The 27400-nt window shown below is 38.8% G+C and overlaps 1 protein-coding gene across 1 annotated transcript in view; it reads left to right on the top strand.

The window, feature by feature from the left end:
- Window positions 1-27400, top strand: part of Trhde (thyrotropin-releasing hormone degrading enzyme) — a 404767-nt gene that overhangs the window by 105147 nt on the left and 272220 nt on the right. Inside the window, 1 exon segment of the mRNA NM_001108991.2 lies at window positions 6485-6611. Coding sequence (NP_001102461.1) covers window positions 6485-6611 — 127 coding nt within the window.

Below are 27400 nucleotides of genomic sequence, written 5' to 3'. Positions count from 1 at the left end.
CACACCAACATTCCAGGCATACTATATAATAAACAGGCTCTGATAAACTGCTCCCTCAGGCAAACACTTTAAACAGAGACCCAGGTAAACTAACTGACTGTCACAAGTGAGCAGAAACAGGCAGTATAAAATCTGAAGCTCAACTCCTCCTGTGCCAATGTTAGTGTGATGTCCTTCCTGGTGAACTCAACATCCGTAGAGCTTGGTTCATATTTGTCGTGGGAAGATGCTCTACAGTAGACAGATAAAGCCTGGAAAGCAATTTATGTTTTCAGAGCTGCAGCCTTATCAGAGAATGTCAGAAAATGCAAATAAGCTGTTGTAATAAAATTATATTTCATTGCCTATAAGTGAGAACTGTGTCTTCGCGAAGATCCAGTCTTCATGTCGTGATTGTGTAGAACCTAGTCACTTTCAAAGAAGCAAATGACTATGGTGTTCTCCCCTAACTACAAAGAGAATTACCTCTAAATTTACTCCATTAACCACACAGGAATCAACTTAGTTTGTGAACTACTTTGGCTGTTTCCCCTGATTCTTCAACTAGATCTCACTTGCTTCTGCAGGGCCCTGGAGTGAGCACCTGAATACAGATTAGGTGAATAGTTGTTTTTAAGTGAGACTGTGACTACAATTGCCTTTACTCAGTAACTAAGGGGCTTGTTCAACAGCATTAGGATCAATTGAATGCATTCATCCATGGCTTTGCATCCCGACTGCCTCTAGATCTAACATCTGCCTTCTTTCACCTGGACTTCTACACCACTGTAACCTATTTCCTCACCCCCTTTTCTATTCCATCCTCATCGTCTTTGCTGATGCCTAAGCAGTTGCTCCCAAACCTATTTCTGATCATGGCAATGTATGGCACAAGTCTTTAAGTGACTGGCCTGTGCCCACAGTATTAAATTCTTATTTTACAACAGGGTTTACAGACACATATGTAACTTTCTCTTTACATGTCCAATTTATCATTGTTCATCTTTTCATTTTTGTACTCTCCCTCTCTGCATGCAGTCTAAAGTAATTTGCTATATGATATCTCGGTTTATTTGCACCATGATCTTTCTAAAATGTAGAAATAGGCTTATCACTCCCTTGCCTAATAAGTTCCTGTGGATCTCTACATCCATTATAATAAAGCTCCAATGGTTAGTAGTCCCTTTGAGATCACTTACTATTTAGTCATTGTTGTCTTATTGATACTTTGGTCTGGCTGGCTGATGAAATGGCCTGGTTAGTAAAGGAGGTTGCCACTAGCTCTAATGACCTGAGATCAATCTGTAGTATATGTGTGGTAGAAATAGAGAACTGACTCTTACAAGTTATCCTGTTAGACAGCATATGGGCTATGGGCTATGTCAAAGCACCACCAACAAATAAATAATTACACACACACACACACACACACACACACACACACACACACACACAAACAATGTGATACTTTGGTCTGGGATACTGCATACACATCCATTTTGTAGTTTACTACATCTGCCCCCCTACCAACACACACATCGTCAAATCCATTTATTAATAAATTACACCTGCAAAGTCAGTTTCTCAGGCTAAGATTAGGACTTGAAGACTACTATCAGGGGAGTTATCCTGCCTACCACAGAAGATCAAATAGAACCAAAGTAGTGAAAACATGTTGAATGATATATTAGCCTCAGGAGACCATGGGCTTTTATATTTATATTCGTAAAATAACATGGCTCAGTGGATAAGAGTGCTTAGTACACATAGCTTTAATATTCTTAAAATAAAAAATTTATTTACTTTACTTGGTGTATATGAATGTTCTGTTGGCATACATGTGTTTGTGCTATATCTGTTACTGATACCGAAGGAAGTTCGAAGAAGGCATTGGATCTCCTGGGACCAGAGTTACAGATACTTGTCAGATTCCAGATGGATGCTGAGAAACAAACCTGAGTCCTCTGCATGAATAACAAACGCTCTTAATTGTTTAGCCATCCCTCCCATCACCCAGATTTATTTATTTACTTATTTAAATATTAAGTTAAAACATTTGCTCTTCTTGAAGCATGGGTCTTATATTTTAGGATTTGTAACATGCCATTAAAACTCAATTCTCTGGTTACATCATTTATCAAAGACTTACATTACCTGACACTCTCTACACATATTTTGACCTAAAAATATAACACCTTCATGTAGTTAGATATATCAGACAAAATTCTTTGTTCTTAATCAAGTTATACTCACGGGGAAGAAGGCAGGAAGACATAAAAATGGATAGTCAACACATAAGCTTTGTCCAATGGTAGTGTTTCAAGGAAACTCTTGGGAAGGGTTAGACAGTACTGGGTCAGGAGGAGGTGTTCTGGGAGCATGAGATACTTAGGCAGCTTCGGAAGATGATGAAGTGAGAGCTTTAAAGTCTTGAGTGTCATATGAGTGTTAGCAGAGCAATAGGAATAAAAGCACAGAGCTAGAGAAATCAAATGTATGTGTAGATCCTTTTGTATACCCTTGGAATTCTACTCTGAATGACATGGAAAGGTGGTCAAAAGCAGAGGAATAACATGATTTGATTCTCATGTATCAGAGAGACTTTGACTACCGTGTGGAGAACAATACAACAGAAATAGCTGGGACCAGAGAGGTAGCAGTGGTGTGGTGAGAACAGTAGGGTTCTGGGTAGGCAGAGGCAGAGGCAATAGGATAATCTGGCTTGTGAGGGAAACAAGGACAGACAGCAGGATGGAAGTGTGTTTCACTGGGATGTGGAATGATTTGAAGGAACAGCTGTGCATATGGATCAGCAGGAATTTGCCTTTGGAATGTGATAGCTGAGATTTGAAGTGGAGATGTCAAGTGGACAGTTGGTTAATGATTATGAAAGCCCAGAATTATTGGGTAACGTCATCATTTTGGAAGTCACACAAACACAAAGCTAGTCATTATAATTAAAGGACTGAGTGTAAACAGAGAAGCAAAGAGGTCCATGTGTTGAAACAAGGAACTCACTCCCCAACATGAAGAAGTGACTGGTCCACAGGAAGAAACCGTTTCAAGGACATTCAATAACAACTAAATGTACATTCTGCTGATGGATTGAACTCTGAATTGGATGTTAGATTTGCCACCATGTGGTTATTACAGATCCTGTTGAGATTAGTTCTAGTATAGCAATGGGGGGGTGGAGCTGTGGAGCTGTTTTTCCTTGAGTGTAAGGGAGACTAGAAACAGGGAGGGCACATAACAAATGCCTTGCTTATACCTACTTTCTCTCAGGCCCCCTCATTATTTAAAGTGTTCTGACTTGGTTGTTAACTCACTCATCATTTCTATGAGAATTCGAATTGAAAGATCTATATAAAGTATACAACAAAACAAAGAAGCTTAGGAAGTTGGGTATGGTGGTGCATACATACGAACCCAGCACTTTGGAGACTTAGGCAGGAAGATCATAATCTGGAGACAGCATTTGCTACATAGTGAGTCCACATCCAGAAAAAAAAAACAATGCTAAACCCAAAACAGTAACAAAAATCAAAAGAAAGAATACAGAGTATCTGTTTGTGCTCTGGAGCCATAAGCTGATGAAATGGAAACAAAGGGGATAGTTTGGGAATGACGCATCAGAAAGATGAGGGGTGAGATAGGATTTAGCTCTGTGTTCTGCTAAGACAGAATGTGCAGTGCTCTATTTCTTGGGTTGTATTTCCATTGGTGATTTATTTGTTTGTTTTCCACACACGGTGAACCTCTTAAGAGCAGTAAGTATAAATGTCTTGTTCATTTTGTAGTAGGGGTTTTATTGTTCTATTTCTATTCCCTAGTACAATGCCTGAAACACAGCAGGCCCGCAATAAATGTCTGAACTGGAGAATGAAGACATTGTGTTCAGCATGTGTCTGTTTTGTCTTCTCATTCAAGTTGGATTATTTCCATCAAATCTTGACAACCAGATTGATTTAACTGTGTTTCTCCTGCTTGGCTCTAGAGAGTGTTTGACTAACTGGTTGACTTGATTGACAGACTTGATTGTGTTTCTACCCAAATCAATGGGGCTGCCTAAATGTTAAGTCAGTGACCCTTGTTATGTCACACTGCAGTAGCACCTGCCATAGCTGCAATGGCAATTTATCAGTTACTTGCCAGGGACTTTCTCAAAAACCCCACCATTCTTCAGAACCCATCTGAGATGTGTAGTCTATCGTGTGTACAGCACCTACCACTAGTTGTCATTCACTTCTAATTACTGAAAAGGTCTTCGAGAATGGTCGTTGCACAGACATTGCTTTCCCTATGTTTTGTGGCTCCTTTGATTAAGTAGACAGCATGTGCTCCAGAGTAGGAAGTGAAAAGACAGTCTTGGATCTGGTGCAACAACAGTGCCAAATAAATAGTCCCGTGACTGGACGAATGCATAATGAATGGTCCCCAGTGGTCTCTGGTGGACGTGCCCAGTGCCTAGGCTCTTTCTTGTTTTTCATTTAGTGTGCTGAGCTCCCATCTCCTTGCTGGCTTTTTAGTCTCCCATTCTGCTTCCCTCACTCCCTTGTAAGCCATCTCTGCCTGGAAGTGCCTTTAAAATTAGTAGGCATTTATTTAGTTTTAAATTTTATTACATTTTATTACATTTTTGAGAAGGTCACACTCCACCCCCATTACTATATCCTTGCAAATGTATCCCCCCTTCATTTAATTTAGTAAATCATCTATCCACATTTGGTCCCTCATGAACCGCTTTCCATTCCATTCTGGATTGTTGCCTGCTTTAATCTTGTACAGGTAAACACGTTTTCTGTGAGCTCATGAGTACCGTGAGTCTCTCGAGTGCTGAAGGCTTAGTTTTGAGAGCCTCTCTCTCTAAACTGACTATGTCCTCATCTTCTGTGAGGGATGGTTTTTTGAGAACTTTGTTTGAGGCATTCCACATTTGTCGTTGCCGTGGTAGCAGGGTGCCTACTGCCTCTCAGTGACAGATTCTACTGATGTACATACTGGTCGGTCCTGATAGCTCTTGGTTTTATACCATTTCCAGTCAAGACTGTTGATGGCTATCAACGAAATTTGCCACTTGATTTTGCTGATAGGGAGTAAGTAGTTTGCAATTTAAGTAAACAATTGGTATTGAATTTAGCAGGTACCTTATTGAATTACGTGTCTTTCCAACATGAAGTCGGAATGTATTTTCCTTGTAACCAGCCTATACTTTCTGACTATACATCTCTGTTCTCTTTTAGGCTGGGCTAATAGAGAGCTAATTGCCTAATCAATTTTTACATTAAAACTGAATACAGCTTTTTCGTTTTATTGTTGAAAATAAATATCCATTTTGCTATATTGAGTAAACCACTTATTTTTTTTTGTAGTGATTTAAAAAGAACACAGACTCCCTTATTTGTAAAATGGGGTTGGAGGTAATGTAGTTTAGAAGTGAGAAGCATTTTAGCAACTAGCTGATGGCCAACAACATCACTTTATAAATAAGATCCAAAGAGGTTAAATGATTTGTTCAGTGTCCCCCTGCTTGGTTAGTGGCAGAGTAGGACTAAAATCCAACTCCCTTGCTGGTATCCTTTCTACTGCTTCATGAAATGCACACTTCTTATTCACAGAATTGATATGAGGATTAGGGACCACATCTGTGAAAAATAGATTTAGCCTTTGGAAAGGAGAGATGCTGGATAGCGTTATGAAAGCTTTATGAAAACTAATCTCATTTTAACCTTTTCTATAGGATTGTTGGTTTTGTTCAGTTTTATGTTTCTCACTTTGGGACCTTTTTTTATTTTGGCCAAGGACTAGATAATTTATGGTGCTTGTTTTAGGAATCAATAATAAGGACCCAGATTCTGTTAAAAATATGAATTACATCAGCTGGTTTTAAATCTAGGAGCAGATGCAGGCAGCTTTCCCGAGTGGGGGTTGCTCATGTACGTGAAAAGTTTTCTGTTCTTACTTTATGAATTTGGAATAAAAAACCAGTTGATTCCAAAGACATAAGAATGAGAAAAAGGAAGCATAAGTAAGATATACGTGTGCGTGCGCGCGCACGCACACACACACACACACACACGTACACACACACACACACACACACACACACAGAGTCTGGTCATTCTTCTAAAACTCCATGCAGCATGTTGTAACAGACCGTGAGTTTTTCTCACTTGCTGAGCCATGGATCCCTTATTCTAATCCACCGTGCCTTCATATCTCTAGCAAGCACATGTAAGTAATAACTTAGACTATTTATTTTGATGCAAGGTGTATAAATCGTTTCTAAGTCATCCTGGAAAGTGAGTAAATTGTGACTGGCTCTACTCTGCCACGTCAGTTGTTTAAATTTGGCTCTTTTGCTACAATGTGTTTTGATATATAAACAGGAACGCCGTTTAATTTTTATGCTATCCAAAGTGATTTGTGCAGATTCATATGCTCAGGGAAAATAAAACTCAAGTACCAAAAGGCTAAAGTAACTTTTATATATATTTTTAATTAGGTTCGATTATATGCAAGACCCGACGCTATCAGAAGAGGATCCGGGGACTATGCTCTCCACATTACAAAGAGATTAATAGAATTTTATGAAGACTACTTTAAAGTGCCCTATTCTTTGCCAAAACTAGGTAAGAATTTCTTGGTTCTTTTATTGGAAGGACTCCTGGAAGGTAGAATTTCTTCTTCATCACTAGTTGAGGCATTCAGCTCAGAGGTAAAATAAGATTAATGACCTGGAATCTTGCCAGTAAGTGCTCATGGGAATTATGGAAGGTGCTATGTGAGTTAGAATTCTTAAAAAAAAAAAAAACTAAATAGCTACAATTTGCTATATACAGCCTATAGAAGGGTGTTTGTCAGAAATCAAGCTTAATGACTACAGTGACCACGTGGGTAGATGTAATTAAAGCACACTCTGTATAAGGGGACTGAAGGTATTTCCTAGCATTGAGGGACTCAGGTCTTTATGACTGACTCTAGTAAGTAGGTAATACTGTACACAGAGTTGACATGGATAACTTCTCTCTTTCCAAATTGGTATATGTCAGATCTTAACGAATTAGCTTTCCTTCAGATTATTTTTTAAGATTGTATTTTGTAGCACGTAGTTAAGCTCATAAAAAAGCAACAGAAGAGAAACTTGGTAATAATGGAAATTGTTATAATAATGGAATGTTCTAGTACGTATCCCTTTTGCAGAGCGAATGTGTTCAGTAATTGTTGGTCCTGCGAATAAACACATTAATGTATTATTCTAATTTGAACGAGGCTGTGCTTTTGGCAGGAAATGAGCTAGAATGTTCCAGGGCATTATAAAGGGTGCACATAGGCAATAGACGTGTCGAAGTTACTTTCCCTTTTCAGAAGGGATATGACATCATAACAGCACTTTGGTCCCCGCTCACACCCCTGTCACCAATTTTCTTCTCAAGTGTTGTTTCTTCGTTTTAGTCAGGATCCACATAAGATACATTTTTGGGGTTTGGGAAGAATAAAATGGTTATTTGATCAAAAATGGGAGTTCGAGCTACAGGTTTACCTGCCTGGAGAACTGGGCCTATTTCATTAAAGTAGCTGCCTGCTGATTAGCTCTATTGGTCATACAGTGAGTAGTTCAGACAGTCGATGGAAAAGCTGTCTTATCATCTATGGGCGTGACATTCCATTTTAATGAATTGTGAGGTCTTTTGGAAATATCCACTACTCTGCATTTACTCCACTCTGAGTTTTATTTCAAATAGGATCCATAAACCACCCCCCCTTTTAAAATCTACTTCCTTTTAGAATCTGTTTCTCCATGGGCTCTCAGTTGTAGTCACCCAAGGCAGGGAAGACTGCCTGACCTTATTTGCATGGGATGTGGTGCTCTTATCCAGACCAGCTAACTGGGATCTTCCCAGCTTGACCCTAATGTAAAATTCACAAGCGCTTGTGTTGCAAGTTCAGCAAGAGAAATAAAATGTGGATCTTCCTCTGTCCCCTTCAGATCAGTAATTAGCAGAGGAAGTCAATTTATAACTTCAGGGGGTTCCATGTCACTGTCAGCTTGCAGCAGGATTCTTTTCTGCTTCCCCATTTCACTCACAATTGAACCATGCAGGCTTTCATCTGGAGGGGAAAAATAAGCTTTATTCACCATTGCCGCCGCTTGTTAAGCTACCTTATGGTGTATATAATTGAATGATTTGACTTGCTCCAGAACACTCCTTTTTATACATTGAGGGGAGTTACCACAGCTCAGGGTGCTTTCTTGTAAAGGTCTACTGCTTTCCTATGTCTGTAGATGTGTATGCTAATGGATTTGTAAGTACACTCTCTAAATATGCCTTATGTTAAAATCCCCAGTTACAGAATCACTTTTGAGAAATCCCCATCATCCATCCTGTATTATGAATTATAATTTTTAAAAAAATATTTTATTTTTCTTGTATATTTTATGTATTTATGTTTCAAATGTTATACCCTTTCCTCCCTTTCTCACACCCCTTCCCACTTCCCCTCCTATGAGGATGCTCCCATTTCCATCCACCCACTCCAAACTCAATGCCCTGGAATTCCCCTACACTGGGGAAAGGAGCCTTCACAGGACCAAGGACTTTACCTCCCATTGATTCTGAACAATACCATCCTATGTCACATATGTGTCTGGAGTCATGGGTCCCTCCATGTGCACTCATTAGTTGGTGGTTTAGTCTCTGTGAGCTCTGGTGGGGTTTGGTTGGTTGGTATTGATGATCTTTCTATGGTGTTGCAAACCCCTTCAGCTCCTTCAGTCTTTTCTCTAACTCTTCCATTGGAGTTCCCTTGTTCAGTCCAATGGTTAGCTGCAACCATCCTCATCTCTATTAGTAAGACTCTGGCAGAGTCTCTCAGGAGACATCCATAACTGGTTCCTGTCAGCAAGCACTTCTTGGCACCAGCAACAGTGCTTCGGTTTGGTGGCTGCATATGGGATGAATCCTATGGTGGGCAGTCTCTGGATATGCTTTTCTTCAGTCCCTGCTCTACTCATTGTCCCTGTAATTCTTCTGGTGAGTATTTTGTTCTCCCTTCTAAGAAGGAATGAAGCATCCACATTTTGGTCTTCCTTCTTCTTGGGCTTCATATGATCTTGTAATTTTTTTCTTAGATATTCCAAACTTTTGGGCTAATATCCACTTATCAGTGAGTGCATACCATGTGTATTCTTTTGTGACTGGGTTACCATGCCCAGAATGATATTTTCTAGTTCTGTCCATTTGCATATGAATTTCATGAAGTCATTGTTTTGAATAGCTGAGTAGTATATCATTGTGTAGATGTACCACATTTTCTGTATCCATTCCTCTGTTGAAGGGCATCTGGGTTCTTTCCACCTTCTGGCTGTTATAAATAAGGCTGCTGTGAACATAGTGGAGCATGTGTCCTTGTTGTATGTTGGAGCATCTTCTGGGTGTATGCCCAAGAGTGGTATAGCTGGGTCCAATTTTCTGAGGAACCTCCAGACTAATTTCCAGAGTGGATATACCAGCTTGTAATCCCACCAACAATGGAGGAGTGTTCCTCTTTCTCCACATCCCCACCAGCATCTGTTGTCACCCAAGTTTTGAACTTAGTCATTCTGACTGATGTGAGGTGTTATATCTCAGGGTTGTTTTGATTTGCATTTCCCTGATGACTAAGAATGTTGAACATTTCTTTAGGTACTTCTCAGCCATTCAGTATTCCTCAGTTGAGAATTCTTTGTACCTCCATTTTTTTCCCCATCTTTGTTAAATTGGGTATTTCTTATTTACATTTCAAATGTTATTCCCTTACCCGGTTTCCAGGCCAACATCCCCCAACCCCTCCCCCTCCCCTTCTATATGGGTGTTCCCTTCCCAATCCTACCCTCATTACCGCCCTCCCCCCAAGAGTCCCATTCACTGGGGGTCCAGCCTTGTCAGGTCCAAGGGCTTCCCCTTCCACTGGTGCCCTTACTAGGCTAGTCATTGCTGCCTATGAGGTTGGAGCCCAGGGTCAGTCCATGTATATAGTCTTTGGGTTGTGGCTTAGTCTCTGGAAGCTCTGGTTGGTTGGCATTGTTGTTCATATGGGGTCTCAAGCTCCTTCAGCTCTTCCAGTCCTTTCTCTGATTCCTTCAACAGGGGTCCCTGTTCTCAGATTGCTGCTGGCATTTGCCTATGTATTTGCCATATTCTGGCTGTGTCTCTCAGGAGAGATCTACATCCGGTTCCTGTCAGCCTGCACTTCTTTGCTTCACCCATCTTATCTAGTTTGGTGGCTGTATATGTATGGGCCACATGTAGGCCAGGCTCTGAATGGGCGTTCCTTCAGCGTCTGTTCTAAACTTTGCCTCCCTATCCCCTCCTAAGGGTATTCTTGTTCCCCTTTCAAAGAAGGAGTGAAGCATCTGCATTTTCGTCATCCTTCTTGAGTTTCATGTGTTCTGTGCATCTAGGCTAATTCAAGCATTTGGGCTAATATCCACTTATCAAGTACCTCCATTTTTAATAGAGCTATTTCATCCAGTGGAGTCTAACTTCTTGAGTTCTTTATATGTATTGGATATTAGCCCTCTATCAAATGTAGGATTAATAAAGATCTTTTCCCAATCTGTTGGTTGCCAGTTTTGTCCTATTGATAGTGTCCTTTGCTGCTCTGCAATTAGATGAGGTCCCATTTGTCAATTCTTGAACTTAGAGCATAAGCCATTGATGTTCTGTTCAAGAAATTTCCCCCTGTGTCTATGTGTTCAAGGCTCTCTTCCACTTTCTCTTCTATTAGTTTCAGTGTATCTGGTTTTAGTGGAAGTCTTTGATCCATGTGGACTTGAACTTTGTACAAGGAGATAAGAATGGGATAATTTGCAATCTTCTACTCGCTGACCTCCAGTTCAACCAGCACCATTTGTTGAAAATGCTGTCTTTTTTCCATGGGATAGTTTTATCTCCTTTGTCAAAGATCAAGTAACCAGAGTTCTGTGGTTCATTTTGGGGTCTTCAATTCTATTCCATTGATCTACCTGCCTGTCTCTGTACCAATACCAGGCAGTTTTTATCACTATGTCTCTGTAATACAGCTTCAGGTCAGGGATTGGGATTCCCCCAGAAGTTCTTTTATTGTTCAGTATAGTTTTCACTATTCTGGGTTTTTTGTTACTCCAAATAAATTTGCAGATTGCTCTTTCAAATTCTATGAAGAATTGAGTTGGAATTTTGATGGGGATTGCATTGAATCTGTAGATTGCTTTGGACAAGATGGCCATTTTTACAATATTAATCCTGCCAATCCACGAGCATGGGAGACCTTTCCATCTCCTGTGATCTTCCTCAGTATCTTTCTTCAATGACTTGAAGTTCTTGTCATACAGATCTTTCAGTTGCTTAGTTAGAGTCACACTGATTATTTTATGTTATTTGTTACTATTGTGAGGGTGTCATTTCCCTAATTTCTTTCTCAGCCTGTTTATCTTTTGAGTAGAGGAAGTATACTGATTTGTTTGAGTTAATTTTATTTCTAGCCATTTTGCTGAAGTTGTTTGTCAGCTGTAGATGTTCTCTGGTAGAATATTTAGGGTCACTTAAGTATACTATCATAGCATCTGCAAATAGTGATATTTTGACTTCTTCCTTTCCAATTTGTATCCCTTTGACCTCCTCTTGTTGTCTAATTGCTCTGGCAAGGACTTCAAGTACTATATTGAATAGGTAGGCAGAGAGTGGGCAGCCTTGTCTATTCCCTGATTTTAGTGGGTTTGTTTCAAGCTTCTCTCCATTTAGTTTGATGTTGGCTACTGGTTTTCTGTATATTGCTTTTACTGCGTTTAGGTATTGGCCTTGAATTCCTGATCTTTCCAAGACCGTTAACATGAAGGGTGTTGAATTTTGTCAAATGCTTTCTCAGCCTCTAATGAGATGATTATATGTATTTTCTTTTGAGTTTGTATATATAGTGAATTACTTTGATGGATTTCTCTATGTTGAACAATCCCTGCACCCCCAGGATGAAGCCTACTTGCTCATGATGGATGATCATTTTGATGTGTTCCTGGATTCAGTTTGTTAGAATTTTATTGTGTATTTTTGCATTGATATTCATGAGGGAAATTGGTCTGAAGTTTTCTTTCTTTGTAGGGTCTTTATGTGGTTTGTGTATAAGCATAATTGTGGCTTCAAAGAACGAACGGTATATTGTTTCTTCTGTTTCTATTTTGTGGAATAGTTTGAGGAGTACTGGTATTAGGTCTTCTTTGAAGGTCTGATATAATTCTGCACTAAACCCTTCTAATCCTGGGCTTTCTTCTGTTGGGGGACTGTTAATGACTGCTTCTATTTCTTTAGGTGTTATGGGACTGTTTAGGTGGTTTATATGATCCTGATTTAACTTTGGTACTTGTTATGTGTTGAGAAAAGTGTCCATTTTATACAGATTTTCCAGTTTTGTTGAATATAGGCTTTTGTAGTAGGATCTGATGATTTTTTAATTTCTTCAGATTCTGTTGTTATCTCTCTCTTTTCATTTCTGATTCTGTGCCCTCTAGTTAGTCTGGCTAAAGGTTTATCTATCTTGTTGATTTTCTCAAAGAACCAGCTCCTGATTTTGTTGATTCTTTGCATAGTTGCTTTTGTTTCTATTTGGTTGAATTCAGCCCTGAGTTTATTATTTCCTGCCTTCTACTCCTCTTGGGTATATTTGCTTCTTTTTGTTCTAGAACTTTGAGGTATGCTGTCAAGTTGCTAGTGTATGCTCTCTCCAGTTTATTTTTGGTGACACTCAGAGCTATGAGTTTTCCTCTTAGTAGTGTTTTCATTGAGTCCCATAAGTTTGGGTATGTTGTGCCTTCATTTACATTAAATTCTAAAAAGTCTTTCATTTCTTTCTTTACTTTTTCTTGACCAAGTTGTCACCGAGTAGAGTGTTGTTCAGCTTCCATGTGTGTGTGTGTGTGTGTCGTTTCAGTTGCTTTTGTTGTTATTGAATAACAGCCTTAGTCCATGGTGATTTGATAGAATGCTTGGGATTATTTCAATCTCCTTGTATCTATTGAGGTCTGTTTTGTGATCAATTATATGATCAGTCAGTTTTTGAGAAGGTACGATGAGGTGATGAGAAGAAGGTATATTCTTTTGTTTTAGGATGAAGTGTTCTATAGATATCTGTTAAATCCATTTGGTTTATAATTTTTGTTAGTTTCACTGTGTCTCCATTTAGTTTCTGTTTTCATGGTCTGTCCATTGACTATAGTGGGGTATGTTGAAATCTTCTACTATTATTGTGTATGGTATAATGTATGCTTTGAGCAAAGATGTTCAGAATTCAGAGTTCATCTTAGTAGATTTTCCTTTGATGAATATAAAGTGTCCTTCCTTATCTTTTTTGATAACTTTTGGTTGAAAGTAGATTTATTTGATATTAGAATGGATACTCCAGTTTGTTTCTTGGGACCATTTGCTTGGAAAATTTTTTTCCAGTCTTTCACTCCGAGGTAGTGTCTGTCTTTGTCACTGAGGTGCGTTTCCTGTTTGCAGCAAACTTATGGGTCCTGTTTACGTATCCAGTCTGTTAGTCTATTTTTTTAATTGGGGAATTCAATAATTGTAATTGAATTGTAATTGTTTCCTGTTATTTTTGTTGTTAGTGGTAGAATTATGTTAGTCTAGCTATCTTCTTTTGGGTTAGTTGAAATTAGATCACTTTCTTGCTTTTTTAGGTTGTAGTTTCCTTCCTTGTGTTGGAGTTTTCCATCTATTATTTTTGGTAGGGCTGGATTTGTAGAAAGATACTGAGTAAATTTGTTTTTTGTCATGGAATATGTCATGGAAATTTGGTTTCTCCATCTATGTTAATTGAGAGTTTTGCTGGATATAATAGCCTGGGCTAGCATTTGTCTTCTGTTTGTGTCTGTATGACCTCTGCTTAAGATCGTCTGGCTTTCATAGTCTCTGTTGAGAAGTCTGGTATAATTTTGATAGGTCTGCCTTTATATGTTACTTGACCTTTTACCCTTACTGCTTTTAATATTTTTTCTTTGTTTTGTGCATTTGGTGTTTTGACTATCATGTTGTAGGGGCAATTATTTTTCTCATCCAATCTATTTTGAATTCTGTAGTCTTCTTGTATATTTATGGGCATTTCTTTCTTTAGGTTAGGGAAGTTTTCTTCTATAATTTTGTTGAAAATATTTAAGTTAGTTAGGAGCCTTCTGCATTTTACATTTTCTTTGGTGGTTGTGTCAATGTTTTCTATGGTATCTTCTACCCCCGAAACTCTTTTATCTCTTGCATTCTGTTGGTGATGCTTGCATCTATGACCCCTGATCTCTTTCCTAGGTTTTCTATCTCCAGGGTTATCTCTATTTGTGATTTCTTTCTTGTTTCTATTTCCATTTTGAAATCCTGGATGGTTTTGTTCAATTCCTTCACCTGTTTGGTTGTATTTTCCTGTAATTCTTTAAGGGCTTCTACTTGTTGACTTGTGTTGTTCTGTATTTCTTTAAGGGAGTTATTTATGTCCTACATGAGATGCGATTTTAAATCTAAATCTTACTTTTCCTGTAAGTTGCGAGATCTAGTATTTTCTTTTGTGGAAGAACTGTGCTCTGATGATGCCAAGTTGTCTTGGTTTCTGTTGCTTAGGTTTCTGTGCTTGCCTTTTGCCATCTGGTTGTCTCTGGTGTTAGTTGGTCTTCCTGTCTCTGACAGTGGCTTTACCCTCCTGTAAGCCTGTGTGTCAGCAATCCTGGAGTCTGACATTTTCCCTGTGAGGTCTGGGTACAGAGAACTGTGGGACTGGGTAAACTCCGGGTGCAGGCAGAAACCTGAAGTGTCATGTCCCAGTCTATTCCTGGGTTCCTGTGTCCTAAGGGTTCCATGTGCATCCCTCTGAGCAGAAGTGGTAGTCTTACCTCTGCTTTTAGATGTGTCAGCACTTCTAGCAACTGGCTTTTAGCTTTGGGCTCAGGAACCAGAAGGTTCCTGTCTCTGACTGCTCCTAGGTTCCTATGTCCAGAGTGTTTTAGGTTGGTTCCTCTTGGGCCAGGAATGTGGGCAGAAGTGGTGGTTTCCCCTGAGCTCTCAGTATTGTCCGCACTTCTGAGAGTCCAGCTCTCTCCCCCATGGAATTTTGGTACAGAGAGCTGTGGGACCCGGTCAGCTCCACGTGCTGGCAGAAGCAGAAGGCTTAATTTTTATTTTTTCTTGATCATCCCATTCTTTTACATCTCAAATGATATCCCACTTCCCTGCTGGCTGCCTCCTCCACCAATCCCCCATCCCATGATATCCCACTTCCCAGTTACCTCTCCACCAATCCCCATCCCACATCTGCCATTGCCATGGCCCCTCCCCTTTGCCTGTATGAGAGTGCTCCCTCACTCACCCAACCTCTCCTGCCCCACCACTCTAGCATAGCCCTACTCTTGGGCATCAAACCTCCCTCTGACCAAAGGCCTCCCTCCCATTGCTGTCAGGCAAGGCCATCCTGTGCTACATATGTATCTGGAGCCATGCATCCCTCCAGGTATACTCTTTGGTTGTACTCTGGTAGAACTGGGTGGTCAGGCCAACCTATGCTGTTTTTCAATGGGGTTGCAATTCCAACCCCCTTTCTCCAGTCCTTCCCCCAGCACCCCTACCAGGTTCCCTGAGCTCAATCTGATGGTTGGCTCCAAGCATTCACATCTGCATTGGTCTGTTGCTGACTTCCTCAGTAGCTACTACACTTGATTTCTGTCAGCAAGCAACTCTTGATCACAGCAACAGTGTTTGTTTTGCTGTCTGCAGACATGATGGATTCCCAGGTGGGGCAGTCCCCAAGTGGGCCCTTCCTTCAGTCTCTATTCCATTTTTTTGTCCCTGTTCTTCCTTTGGACAGGAACATTTCTGGGTTAAAAACTTTGAGATGGATCAATGGCCTGAAAATTCCATGGCGACTAAATAGGCAAAACTCCTTTCTCTCCTAGAGATTTCATTCTACCAGGTGAAGATGGACAGAAAGCCAAATAGTAATAGATACAACTTATCAATTGGAGACAATCATTTAATTAGCTAACATGCTACGTACACTGGCACCCTCCAGTAACTCTAGCACTAAAGAGGCTGAAGCAAGAGGATGACAAGTTGGAAGCCACCTTGGCTACGTTATGATACCTAGTTTAAATTAATCAACAAGTCAATCAATCAATATTAGTAAATAACCAGAAAGAAGTTTAGGAAGTATATGAAGGCTAAATATGGCATGCGTGAGACCGAGGCTTTTAAAAATTAATTAATTACATCTTTCACATGGAAGTATTAATTAATTAATATTAAGTATTAATTAATTAATTATCTTTTCACATGGAAGTATTTATCTGAATGTGTTTAGGTATCAGTTTAAGAGAATGTAAAAATGAGCTCTGTGAAAATCATGTGACATTAGTTATGGTTAGAGAGAAAAACATGCCTAGAGTTTGACTTTAGAGTTTTATGGTGTCTTTGAAATGGCAAAGAGACAAGCGTTCATGTAAGAGAGTAAGTAAAGGGCTGGAATTCTGCTCTAGGCGCAATGGGGTAGAAGATAATGCAGATCCAGGAGGATGTGTTAAGCTTCCCCTCCCCCAGCTCTTTGAGAGTCCAAGTAGCCGTGGAGCACACCATATAGTCCAGGCAATGTTCATTCTCACTGTGAGCCTCTTCCGCAACAGCCCAAGTCCTAAGGTTGCAGGCATAGGCCGCTATACCAGGCTTGGATCTTTATTTTTTATTTTTCGATACCAGTTTGCTCTGTTTCCCTTTTCAACATATTATTTTTGAACTTCTCGCTTATGTTCTGATTCATTTCTAATGCTGAACAGTTTTACTTTGTTGACTGTGGTACAGCTCATGTGAGCTTATATATCTAAGAATTTGAGTTTTCACGCCAAGTAGTTTAGGGGAGAGTTCCTTGAGAGGAATTCTACTGCTTCCTGTTAGGTTAGGATGCCAGTTTATTCTCCTTGATAAGCAAAGTATTTATTTATCATTTTAAAGCCAACATAAGCCAATGGGGTATACAATATGATTTGTTTTAAGATCTCGAAACTGAGTAATTAAAACCACTTGTATGAGGGATGTAGAGTTTTTACTTCTTGTTATTAAATTATGCAACAGATTACAGTATGCTTGGTTATGATACAACAACACTTTTGATATCTGTGCATCCTATTTCGGTAAGCACTTGAAGTACTCTTTATAAAGAACATTGTAGACCTATATTATATATAATTAAATATTATGTAATTAAATTGTCTTTCATATTACATAGCAACAAAATGACAACTGTGCTTACATTTATGAAATGTCAATTATTTTTAAGACCTTTGTACATTTTTTACCCATTTAGTTATTATCATGACCTTTAGAAATAGTATTTATTATTTTTTCAATTTTTCCAGAGAAAGAAATTTAGGGATTCGGTAACCAAATAATGCAGATAGATCATTTAAATAACAATGAACGAATTAGGAATTCAAATTCAGGCTATGTGACACTCTGACACTGGAATTCTGTTAAAAACAGTTTTTTAAGAAATTTCAGAACTCATGGATTAAAGTATATATCACTTTAATAAAGCAAATTATCTGTTAGTGGGATAATATATTAGCTAGTTTTGCTAATTTCTTCCTGGTAAAAGTAATAACACTAGCCATTGCAGGAAAGATGGAAAGAAAAACTGAAGAAACAAGTACCATGAAGATGTACCAAACTCTTGGAAATACGTTTTCATCATAGATGCTTATAAGTTAATTGGTTGGCAGATAAAATGACAGGCACAATATTTTGTTACTCACCCTATTTAGGTTTCAATTAATTATGGTGCAAAGTCTTCTGTTTCCCTTTGCTGCTGCTCTGTAATTTGTAAATCGATGTTTTGTAAAGGAGTTTGCTTGATTACTTCTCTTCAAGGTACAGAGCATTTGCCTTTATGGGGAATTCATTACCTGCCTGGCATCAGAATGAGATTGTAGAGGGAAAACAGGTGTTTTGACACAAGATTTTCTATCCTTAAGGAGATTGTGGGTATGTCGAGAGACTACAGTATTTACAGGGATGAAGGTAAATTTGAAACCCACAAAGTATAAACTATAATCCAATTCTTTAGTCTAAAAAGATAATATTTAATACCATTTTAAATGAAGAGTGTGAGTTCTGTGTTATAGCCATGAAAGGTTCTTAGAGAGAAGCCTCTTCTTCATGAGAATCCAGAGAAGAGTGGTGGGTAAAAAAGGAGAAAAGTCATTTTGAGGATTCTGTAAGGCAGGTGACATATATAACTGGGACTCTAAACCACACTAATGAGAACACATTTTCTGGAATGGTATAGATAACAACTAGGATAAATTTTCTTATTAGAGTTTGGGAACAAGAAATCTGGTTTGAATGACAGGTTTTTGTTTACATAATAATAAAAATACCTGATTTTTCTGTTTTAGTATGTATGAGTGTGTGTGTGTGTGTGTGTGTGTGTGTGTGTGTGTGTGTGTGTGTACAAGGGTAATGTATGTGGAGGTCAGGGATCAACTTCAGCCATGGTTTCTCAGTAACTCTATACCCTGATTGGGAGACAGAGAACTTGCCAAATGGTTATCTCCTAGTAAAACACTGTTTTCATTAGCTTATTTCATTTCTGGTGCTCTGTTTAATCAGGAGCTTGATGCTTACCAGTTCAGCTAGATGGCCTGGTGAGCCTCAGGGATCTGTTTGTCTCCATATCCCCAGCAATCTGAGTGCAGGCGCTCACATCACCACAGTTGGCTTCTTTCCCACATGAGTCTGGGGCTCTAGGTCAGATCTTCATATTTGAATGTAGTCTTCTTGCCTACTGAGCCATCTTTCCAGACATGATATATATATTTTGATTACAATATGGATGAAGGAAACAATGATGATCTGCTACTTGCAAGGGATAAGACCTCATGAAATATTTCATGGTGTAGTTGGAACACATACACACATATGTATTTTGAAATATATTAACAGTATAGGTTATTAATTTTCTTCATTTGTATAGATTACTAAACATTTTACCTCTTGCGACACTTGTTTTAAACGGTAAATATAGTTGTGTTTAATTTGGTATTATAGCTATAAAATATATTTCATATTAATTGTAAAACTCAGTTTAATTGAGGGTTATTTTGATACTTTTATAAGTATGACTTTTCTTTCTTTACCCTTTTAAAAGGTAAATAATTAGAATAATGTGTATACTTGGTTAAAGTCCTTATGTAATATTGCTTCGTAAGATAAAATCTTAGGCTGCATTGTGTGGAACATGAATTTACTCTCAGAACGCATCTTTCAGTCAAAATTCCCCTACGAGTTCTGTCAAAAGAGGCTGGAGTTTAATTAAAGGTGGGAATGAAAGGGGGATTATTTTGAGAATTGGGTAGGAGGGGAACCCCATGTATGCATTGGACTCTGTGAATCAAATTAACAGAGTTAACATTTTTCTAAAGTGGAATAGATAGCATATTGCAACTGCTCAGCTTTGTGGGTCTGGGCAGGATCTATTTTGGTGCTTGGTGGGCTTTGGAGATTAGTACCTTCTGAGGGAGCTGGCTACAACAGAGCCTTGCTTTTGCTCTCTTAAGTATCACTGGCAACTGAAGCTTCAAACAGCTTTCTTTCTTTCTTTCTTTCTTTCTTTCTTTCTTCCTTCCTTCCTTCCTTCCTTCCTTCCTTCTTTCTTTCTTTCTTTCTTTCTTTCGAATCTAAATGCACTTTATTTTTAGACAACCCACATGACGTGCTTTTTTTTCTTTAAAAAAACAATGCTCCCACTCCAAATAAGTCACAGTCAAAATAAAAGCTCCAGATGATATGAGTCCCATTTGTCCTAAGTCCTGGTGTTGTATGGATGGTAAGCAGCAGCCAGTTACGGTGATGGGTGATAGATCCAATTTGTTAACATTTTTCCATCTCTAAGCCATCCTTAAAGAAAATCATGACTAGAGTCACACTGTCTTCAAGATAGTCCAGGAGAGCAACCATGCCATCTTCCCATCCCTCTTTTGAAAAGTAAGAAGCATAGTCTATATTTTATGATGCTAATTTATTTTGAAAAAGCCCTTGATCAGGTGTTTTTTTTCTTGTAAACCAAAAGGATAGTTATAATTTCTTTCAGTAGGAAGTGTTTTATATGTTCCTAAGCCCCATTTTGACAACCATTTGTGTGAAAGCAACACCAAATCCTATTAAAATAGACACCGTTATTCCAACATTTAACAGTTATTTTAGCACAATTTAACAGGGCATTTTATTCCTTCATTAATTATTCCATAATATGGCCATTTAACTGCTCTTGTTAAGCTATTTTGTAGCTATTACGTGCTGTATACTTCCACTACTGCACCAATAAACAGAACTTCTATATGATACTCACTATTTATGATATTTAACCACTAATAAAACATAAATAAACAATACTAAAGATGAAAGAAATCAATGAAAACAGTGCATTTCAGTGGGAATGATACACGAGATTATTACACTATAAACAAGCAAGCCATAATACAAGGTAGAGGGTTTAATGTAACACAAACTAACCATAAGGCTGAATTAACTAATTAATTCAGCAGGCATTCATTGAGCAGTTACTTATACATTGTACTCCACCATGGTAACAAGTAGGGGCATCTTGAACTAAAAACTTCACATCCAATTAAAAAGAACTTTTCAAAAATTATTTCACTGACTTGACAGTGTTATTACATATTCTATTTGCTTGATATCCCTTCCCTTCCAACTTCTTCCTGAGTTTTAAGAGTTTCAGACATTCACAACCTTGGAATTTCTCCTAAACATATTTTGACAAGGCCTCTAACACATTGTTTCACCTATCTGAGCAGAGACATTTGGCTGTTAGGTTAGGAAATAACTTTCCAGTGGTTACAGATTCGACTATTGCATAAACCTTCTGCCTTATACTCTACTCACCCACCACGATGGCCTGGTCTGGAAGAGATCTCTCTCGCCATTCTCTTTTCTCACCTGCTCAAAGACATCATTTTAGCAGTTCTTCAGTTCTCCCCAAGGTTTAGCTTTCCCTCTTTTTTGGGTCTTTATCTATCAGCATTAAAAATATGGTGCCATTTTCTCAGCTCTGCTAACTCCAAACCCACTCACTCTGGCTGCAGATCCATTTCAGTTTACAGCTAAACTGATTTGAAAGGATTTTCTACGTGCATGGCTTCTGATTTCTCTTTTACTTGTCTTTCACAAACGTACTTTGCACCAGCCTTTTGCCCTCAATCCTGCACAGAAACTTCCCAAGTTCAGTAATGCTCCCACACTGCAAATTCCCCAACATCAACTTCTGTCTTCATCAGCAGCATGACACAAGTGCTCTTCCTAACTCCCGAAGATGCAACTTCACTTTGTCATGTTCGTCTGTCTTTTAGGACCATGCATTTTTTATTCTTTTCTCACTCTACTTCTTTGCCCTTTGGAATCTTTCTAGTTGTTTAATAGTTGTGTGTTCCAGGAGTCAACTTTGCTATCTCTTTTCTTTGTTACTCACTTTAGTGGAGTCTCATTTTCTGGCACTATTTAGTCTAAACAAACACCAAAGACAATCTGGTTATGCATATGACATCTAGATTTACATCTCGGACTTTTTCGTCTAAAGTGTCACATTTTACTTTCTACCTTGCAGCTAGATGTACTGGATGGCATAGGACAAGAGCAGAGTCATGATAAAATGCTGTTTTTTTCTATGCTTGCACACATAATTGATAGAAATTACTTCTGTTCTCCCTGCTGCCCAATCTGTTTTATGGGTCTTTTTTTCTCACCAGTACCTGAGCAATCAATTCTGTAGCAGTAGCCTCCTCAGGTCTCAATACCCTCCAATGGTCAGTGTTTGACTGTCCTGAAGTTCTTATGTTTCTATATAGAATTAATTGCATGAACGTGTTTGACTCCTAACAGTCATGTAGAAATATCATTGGGCAGAAGAGAGGGTCTATTGTAGTGCCAATAAACTGGCCAGAGAAACTCAACAGGGCCTATCTGATTAAATTTTTTGAAGGGGGCCTTCTGTGTATGACATTCCTTCTTCTACATTATGGTATTACACCCCTTCTAAATGGAGTCATTTTATCTGTATGCAGACAAGAAAGGGCAAGATAGAAAGTTTTAATGTTTTCTCCCAACACTGAAATGTGGGACAATATTTTCTATGGCTTGCCTTGGGAAAGAGAACTTCTAGTTGCTATGCCTGCCCTGGGAAGGGAATTACGACTATGTAACTATGGGAACACACAAGAACACACTCCAGCTTAGGTAATGAGTTCAGCCCCTGAGAGGCTGAGGCAGGGGGATTGTGAAATTGGGCCGGCCTGGTCTGCTTAGTGAGACCCGATCTCAAACAAAGCAACAAGAAGAAACACTGTTCAATACAAATAAGTTATTGTTAAATAGTGTGAAATAGTGTGAACTTATAGATAGTGCTTGACATACAGTTTCCCACCTTAACCATTTTCAGCTTTAGGATGGCATTAAACGTCTATGGGTCCAGCCAAAACAAAACTTGGAATGTTTATTTTTTCCTGGGGTAACAATATATAGTTTGATATTCTGGAGACTGTGGAGAGTCATTCTGAGACACAGTTCCAGTCATGCATGTAATCACGGGGGTAGACAGTTGCTACTCCTATGTTCTGTAGGTTCATTGTATTAAATGCACTTTTCATTTAGGACAGGCTGTCTGGGTTACAACCACATCCTAAACCATAAAGCATGTGTACAGACTTACCACAAAGAATATTAGAATTATCTGGCAATGCCACTTGGCTGATCAACGTCCTAATGACTCATGTTGCTCAAAGAGCTCAACCTACTGCTCCTTTGGTCTGGAAGAACCTTTATCCCCTGCCCCCTTCTGACACTCATTCCTCATCTTCTACTTCTTTGCAGCCAATGGTTTCTGTGTTTGTTACTCTATTCTTATGCCTCCCCCCAATATGCCAAACACTCTCCAACCCAAGAAATTTACCTTCATTCTTCTTCCAGTTTGAAGATTTTCCCTGTAGATGTGTACACATCTAAAGTGCCTCTGTGTGATATGTGATCTTCTACTTCAATATAATATGTGATTGCAGGGCGATCACTCCCCATCTCCCTCCACCCTTCTCCCCTCTTCACTAGCACCCCCTATCTTTACCTATCATGTATGTTACTTGTGTGTAATTTATTTTTTTTCTAGGGCTATCGGATCTCTCCCTTTCTTCTTTTCTGGAATAAAGTCCTTAAGAGAGCAGGATATTTTTTTAAGTGTATTCATTGATATAATCCATTTGCCTAGAATGGTGAATTGCCCAAAGTAGACACCAAATTAATGCTTATAAATGAATACATAGATGCCCACTTTTTCCTTTGAAAGACAAGGGAACTCTTTGTCTCATAAAGTAAATGTGATATGATTTTTGAGCTTACTAAACAAAGAAATAAAAGTAATGAACCCTATTAGATATCTTCTTTTGAAAAACAAAAGTAGAAAAGATGCTTGGATACAGTTGTTTTGCCATGTTTTCATTAAAGATCCAAATAAATTGTTAATTCAAAATAGGTGTGTTTGTGCTAGAAGTAATGACCAATTGGTTTTATGATGATATTCTAATGGTGGGACCCTTAAAAGCTGAATTTTGTTTCATAATCTAAAACAGAGTAACCATCTATCTGTCCATCAACTTTTATCATTCTTAAAATGGAAGCAGTGCTTACTCATGGATTTGTTGAGTGTCTGTTAGGTAATCGACACCATTCTACTTGGCATAGGAAACTTGCTATCACTAGTTAACACAGGATATAACAGTCTTCAATTTTGTCCCAATTTACAAATTAATTGGGATAAAAGAAGACATGTACATATGCACATTTATAGTTATGGCTCTCAACTGGTAACTGTGATAGAGGAAGAGGAACAGAGAACAAAGGGTCTGATGTGTTGATAGGAGAGGAATTTTCTCTGTGTGGGAAGGTAACAATATACCTTGCTGATAGGACATTACTTGTGCCAATATGTGAGAGACACAGCTTAGGAAAGGGTGTGTCTGGCCTTCTGGAGAAGAGGCAAGGAGGCCAGTGTGAATACAGTACAATGGCTATAACTTGCATAGCATGGCATCCTTGAGGTAACCAGAAGATGGTGAAGGATCTGGTTGAATGGCAATTGAAAGACACACGCTTTCATATTGAGCAAAGGTATTGTATCTGGGAGGACATAATAAAATGCCATAGATTGGATTGCTCAATTAATAGAAATTTACTTTTAAAAAATAAAAATTTAAAAATGGATTGCAAGGATGGATGGCTCAGCCCTACTTGGGCCTTCTTTGCTGACTTACAGATGGCCTCCTTCTTGATGTTTTCGCACGGCCAAGAGAAGGCAAGTATTCTGATGTCTGGTTCTCATCATGTGGGTCCTACTATCAAGACCTCATCCAAGAGCTAGGCTCTCCCCAGGCTGGCCCATTTCCTGTTGTTACCATCACGTAGGCTTAGGCATTCAACACAGGGGTGAGTGTACACACAACCAAGATGGGGCAGTGTGTCAGCTGTGATCTAGGGTAACATTGCTAGGCAATTGCATTGGCTGTCTCATGCAGAAAAGACTGTTGAGAGGAGAGAAGGCCAGAGCAGAGTGAATGTGATCCGTCAAACCAAGAAATAACCCCGTGTTGAATCAAACTGACAGCCATGAAAATGATAAGAGGCAAGCAGATTCCAGATGTATTTTGAAAGGAGAACCAGTAAAAGTTTCTGTATTACAATGGGACTTCAAATGAAATCTTAACATTGGTTCCTGCCAAACTATAGTTTCAAGGACTTTGACAAGCTACTTGGACTCTCTCTCTTGTAATGCTACATTGAGGGAATAGACCTTTTATGCTTCATGTTCTCTTTCTTGGTTCTTGAAATGAGCATGGAAAGATAAATAATTCATATTTCCTGCATTTTCTTTTAATTTTTTAAAAGAAAGGCTTATTTTATTTCTAAAATTATGTGATGTGTGTATGGGACTGTGGTGTGCATGAAGGCAGAGGTGTCAGACCATGGAGAACTGGACTTCCAGGTGATTGTGGACCACACTAAGATGCTAGGAATCGTTGGACATCCTCTGTAAGAGCTTAACTGCTGAGCCATCTCTTCAGCTCCTATTTTCTGTATTTTTAAAACAGAGCAGCTGTACTTAGAACAAAATAATGGCTGTGATAATCCTTTTCTTGAAGTGAATGGTTTCCTTCACTGCCCATTGGTCAATCTGGAGTTAATTAGAGGCAAACTGGAATCCAAAGCTCCTGGAGAAAGGGAAGAACATTTCATTAAAGTCTAGAGGGGGATTATTGCTGACGGTAGTTGCCAATCAGGCGATTCTCAGCAAGAGGTGACCATTCCCATAAACTTTAGAGCAAAAATAGCTTGTATTAAGATCAGAAGGCTTTTCAAATTAGTTTCATTTCAAGGAACCGAGTCTGAGAGGTTGTTATGTAAATGAGGGTTAAGCATCTAGAAGTTGATTGAAGCAAAATGCTCTATTCCAGAGACACATTCAAAACGCATTCCTTTCCTTTTTCTTTTGCTCACTGTTCTTGTGGCAGGACCTTTCCATTGTTTCCATCCTGAGGATACACAGGGATTCGGCATTTCCCAGGTTTAGGAGCTAGGGTGGTTATCATGATCAAGCCACCAACCGTTTTGCCTTCGCGTATTACGGTCTTATTAAAGGCTGATGGAAAATTAATTACTGTGTGTGTTTGTTTACCTTGTGATGTGAGGGATCAGAACGAGGACATTTTCTATGTTAGACGAGTGCTTTACCAACCACTGTGCAAAAAGCTCATTCTCTTCTTTATTTTCGGGGCAGGATCTCATTATGTAGCTTAATCTGTCCTATCCTGGTGCCTACAATCCTTCTATTTTAGCCACTTGAGGGACCAGACCACTGATGTACGCTACTGTACCTGGCTTATACGGTATGAGTCGTGCTTATAATCATATAGGTTAGGTGCTTTGAGATCTCGAACGAGGGTTGTCATTTTATCAGTTTGTTAACTGAAGGAAGTGGGTCCTCATCATATCACGCATACTCAGCTTGGATGGGAGTTTTCCTATGCGTGCCAGCAAAGAAAAAAAACCCATATCTTTAGGGGAAAAAACCCCTGATATTACTGTACTGTGATCATCTTGAGGGTGATTTTTTTTCATAAAATCTACTGTTTTCCAAAGTTTTAAACTTACAACTTTTTCCATCGCAATACTAGAAGATCCAGGAGTTCTACGAAAAAGTTTCTGAGAAATTCAGGTGGAAATGTCCTGATCCATTCTAGCATTAACGTCTTCTATTGCTCTCTTTGAGAATTTTCATGTGCCACATTTAGATGTAAAATATACCTACAAATAAGACAAACCTTAACTTGCTGAAGAAGCTGCACACACAGGCCCAACCAGTCCAACATGATAGCTATAAAGAAGGCCTTCCGGATATTCCAGATGCATTTTAAAGGGTAATTTTGAGTGGGAGGGTGAGTCCCAAATGCATTTTTTTTCAGTTGGAGAACTTTAATGGTTTATTACTTAGATTCATTCTTTATTGGATTTATTTTCTCCCTCATAGGCTCAGTCTTTACACAGAAAACTATTCACGAGTGACTCGGTGTGTGCCCTCAACAGTCCAGAATACTCTTTAGATTTTAAATTGTTTAGTAATTCTTTTTATTTTACAGACTGAAAAATATTCACTGAGGTGTAAAGTGATTGGTAGTTGGGTAATGTTTAGGATCATTCGGCTTGAGATACACCCTGTCAATTTTTATTAATATTAATAAAGTTACCTGGTAAATGGCATGAAACTTAAAGAGGCAAATTCACCTAGTGGGCAAAACCAACACTCCATATATATATGGAGTGTTCAAATCACGCTCAGACAGTTCAGCATGATTCCTTATGGACTGACCTGTGTTCCTCTAAAGTTAGCGTGTTGAAGCTCTAACTCCCACTGCTATTGTGTTCAGCATACACAGTTATTAAAAGGAAACTGGGAAGTAATTAGGGTTGAATAAGGTAATTTTAGTTGCTTCCTAACCCGATAGGATTAGTAGATTGGGAATAACAGTGATGGAAATTGTACTGAGACATATTTCTCTTTCTGGCACCTGAAACCATTTATAAACCAAAAAAGATGTCTCCAGTTGGGACTTGTAGCTTCCAGATCCGTGAGACAATGCAGTCTGTTTATCTGATCCAGTCTTCGGTATTTCCCTCTAGTGGCTCAAGCTCTGTACACATATTTGAGCTTGGGCCACTTTTCAGTACTCTTTGTTTGAATTTATGCTGAGAGTTCTAATAAGATTAAGGCCAAAGGACTGTGGCAGCCACTTGAATTATTCAGGCCTTTGGGTCATAATTATATTTTA

The sequence above is a fragment of the Rattus norvegicus genome, chromosome 7 (genome assembly GCF_021556685.1).
Source record: "Rattus norvegicus strain SHRSP/BbbUtx chromosome 7, alternate assembly SHRSP_T2T, whole genome shotgun sequence".
In the NCBI taxonomy this organism is placed as follows: domain Eukaryota; kingdom Metazoa; phylum Chordata; class Mammalia; order Rodentia; family Muridae; genus Rattus; species Rattus norvegicus.
The sequence above is the reverse complement of the archived record's forward strand: the minus strand, read 5'-3'. Positions and strand labels throughout refer to the sequence as shown.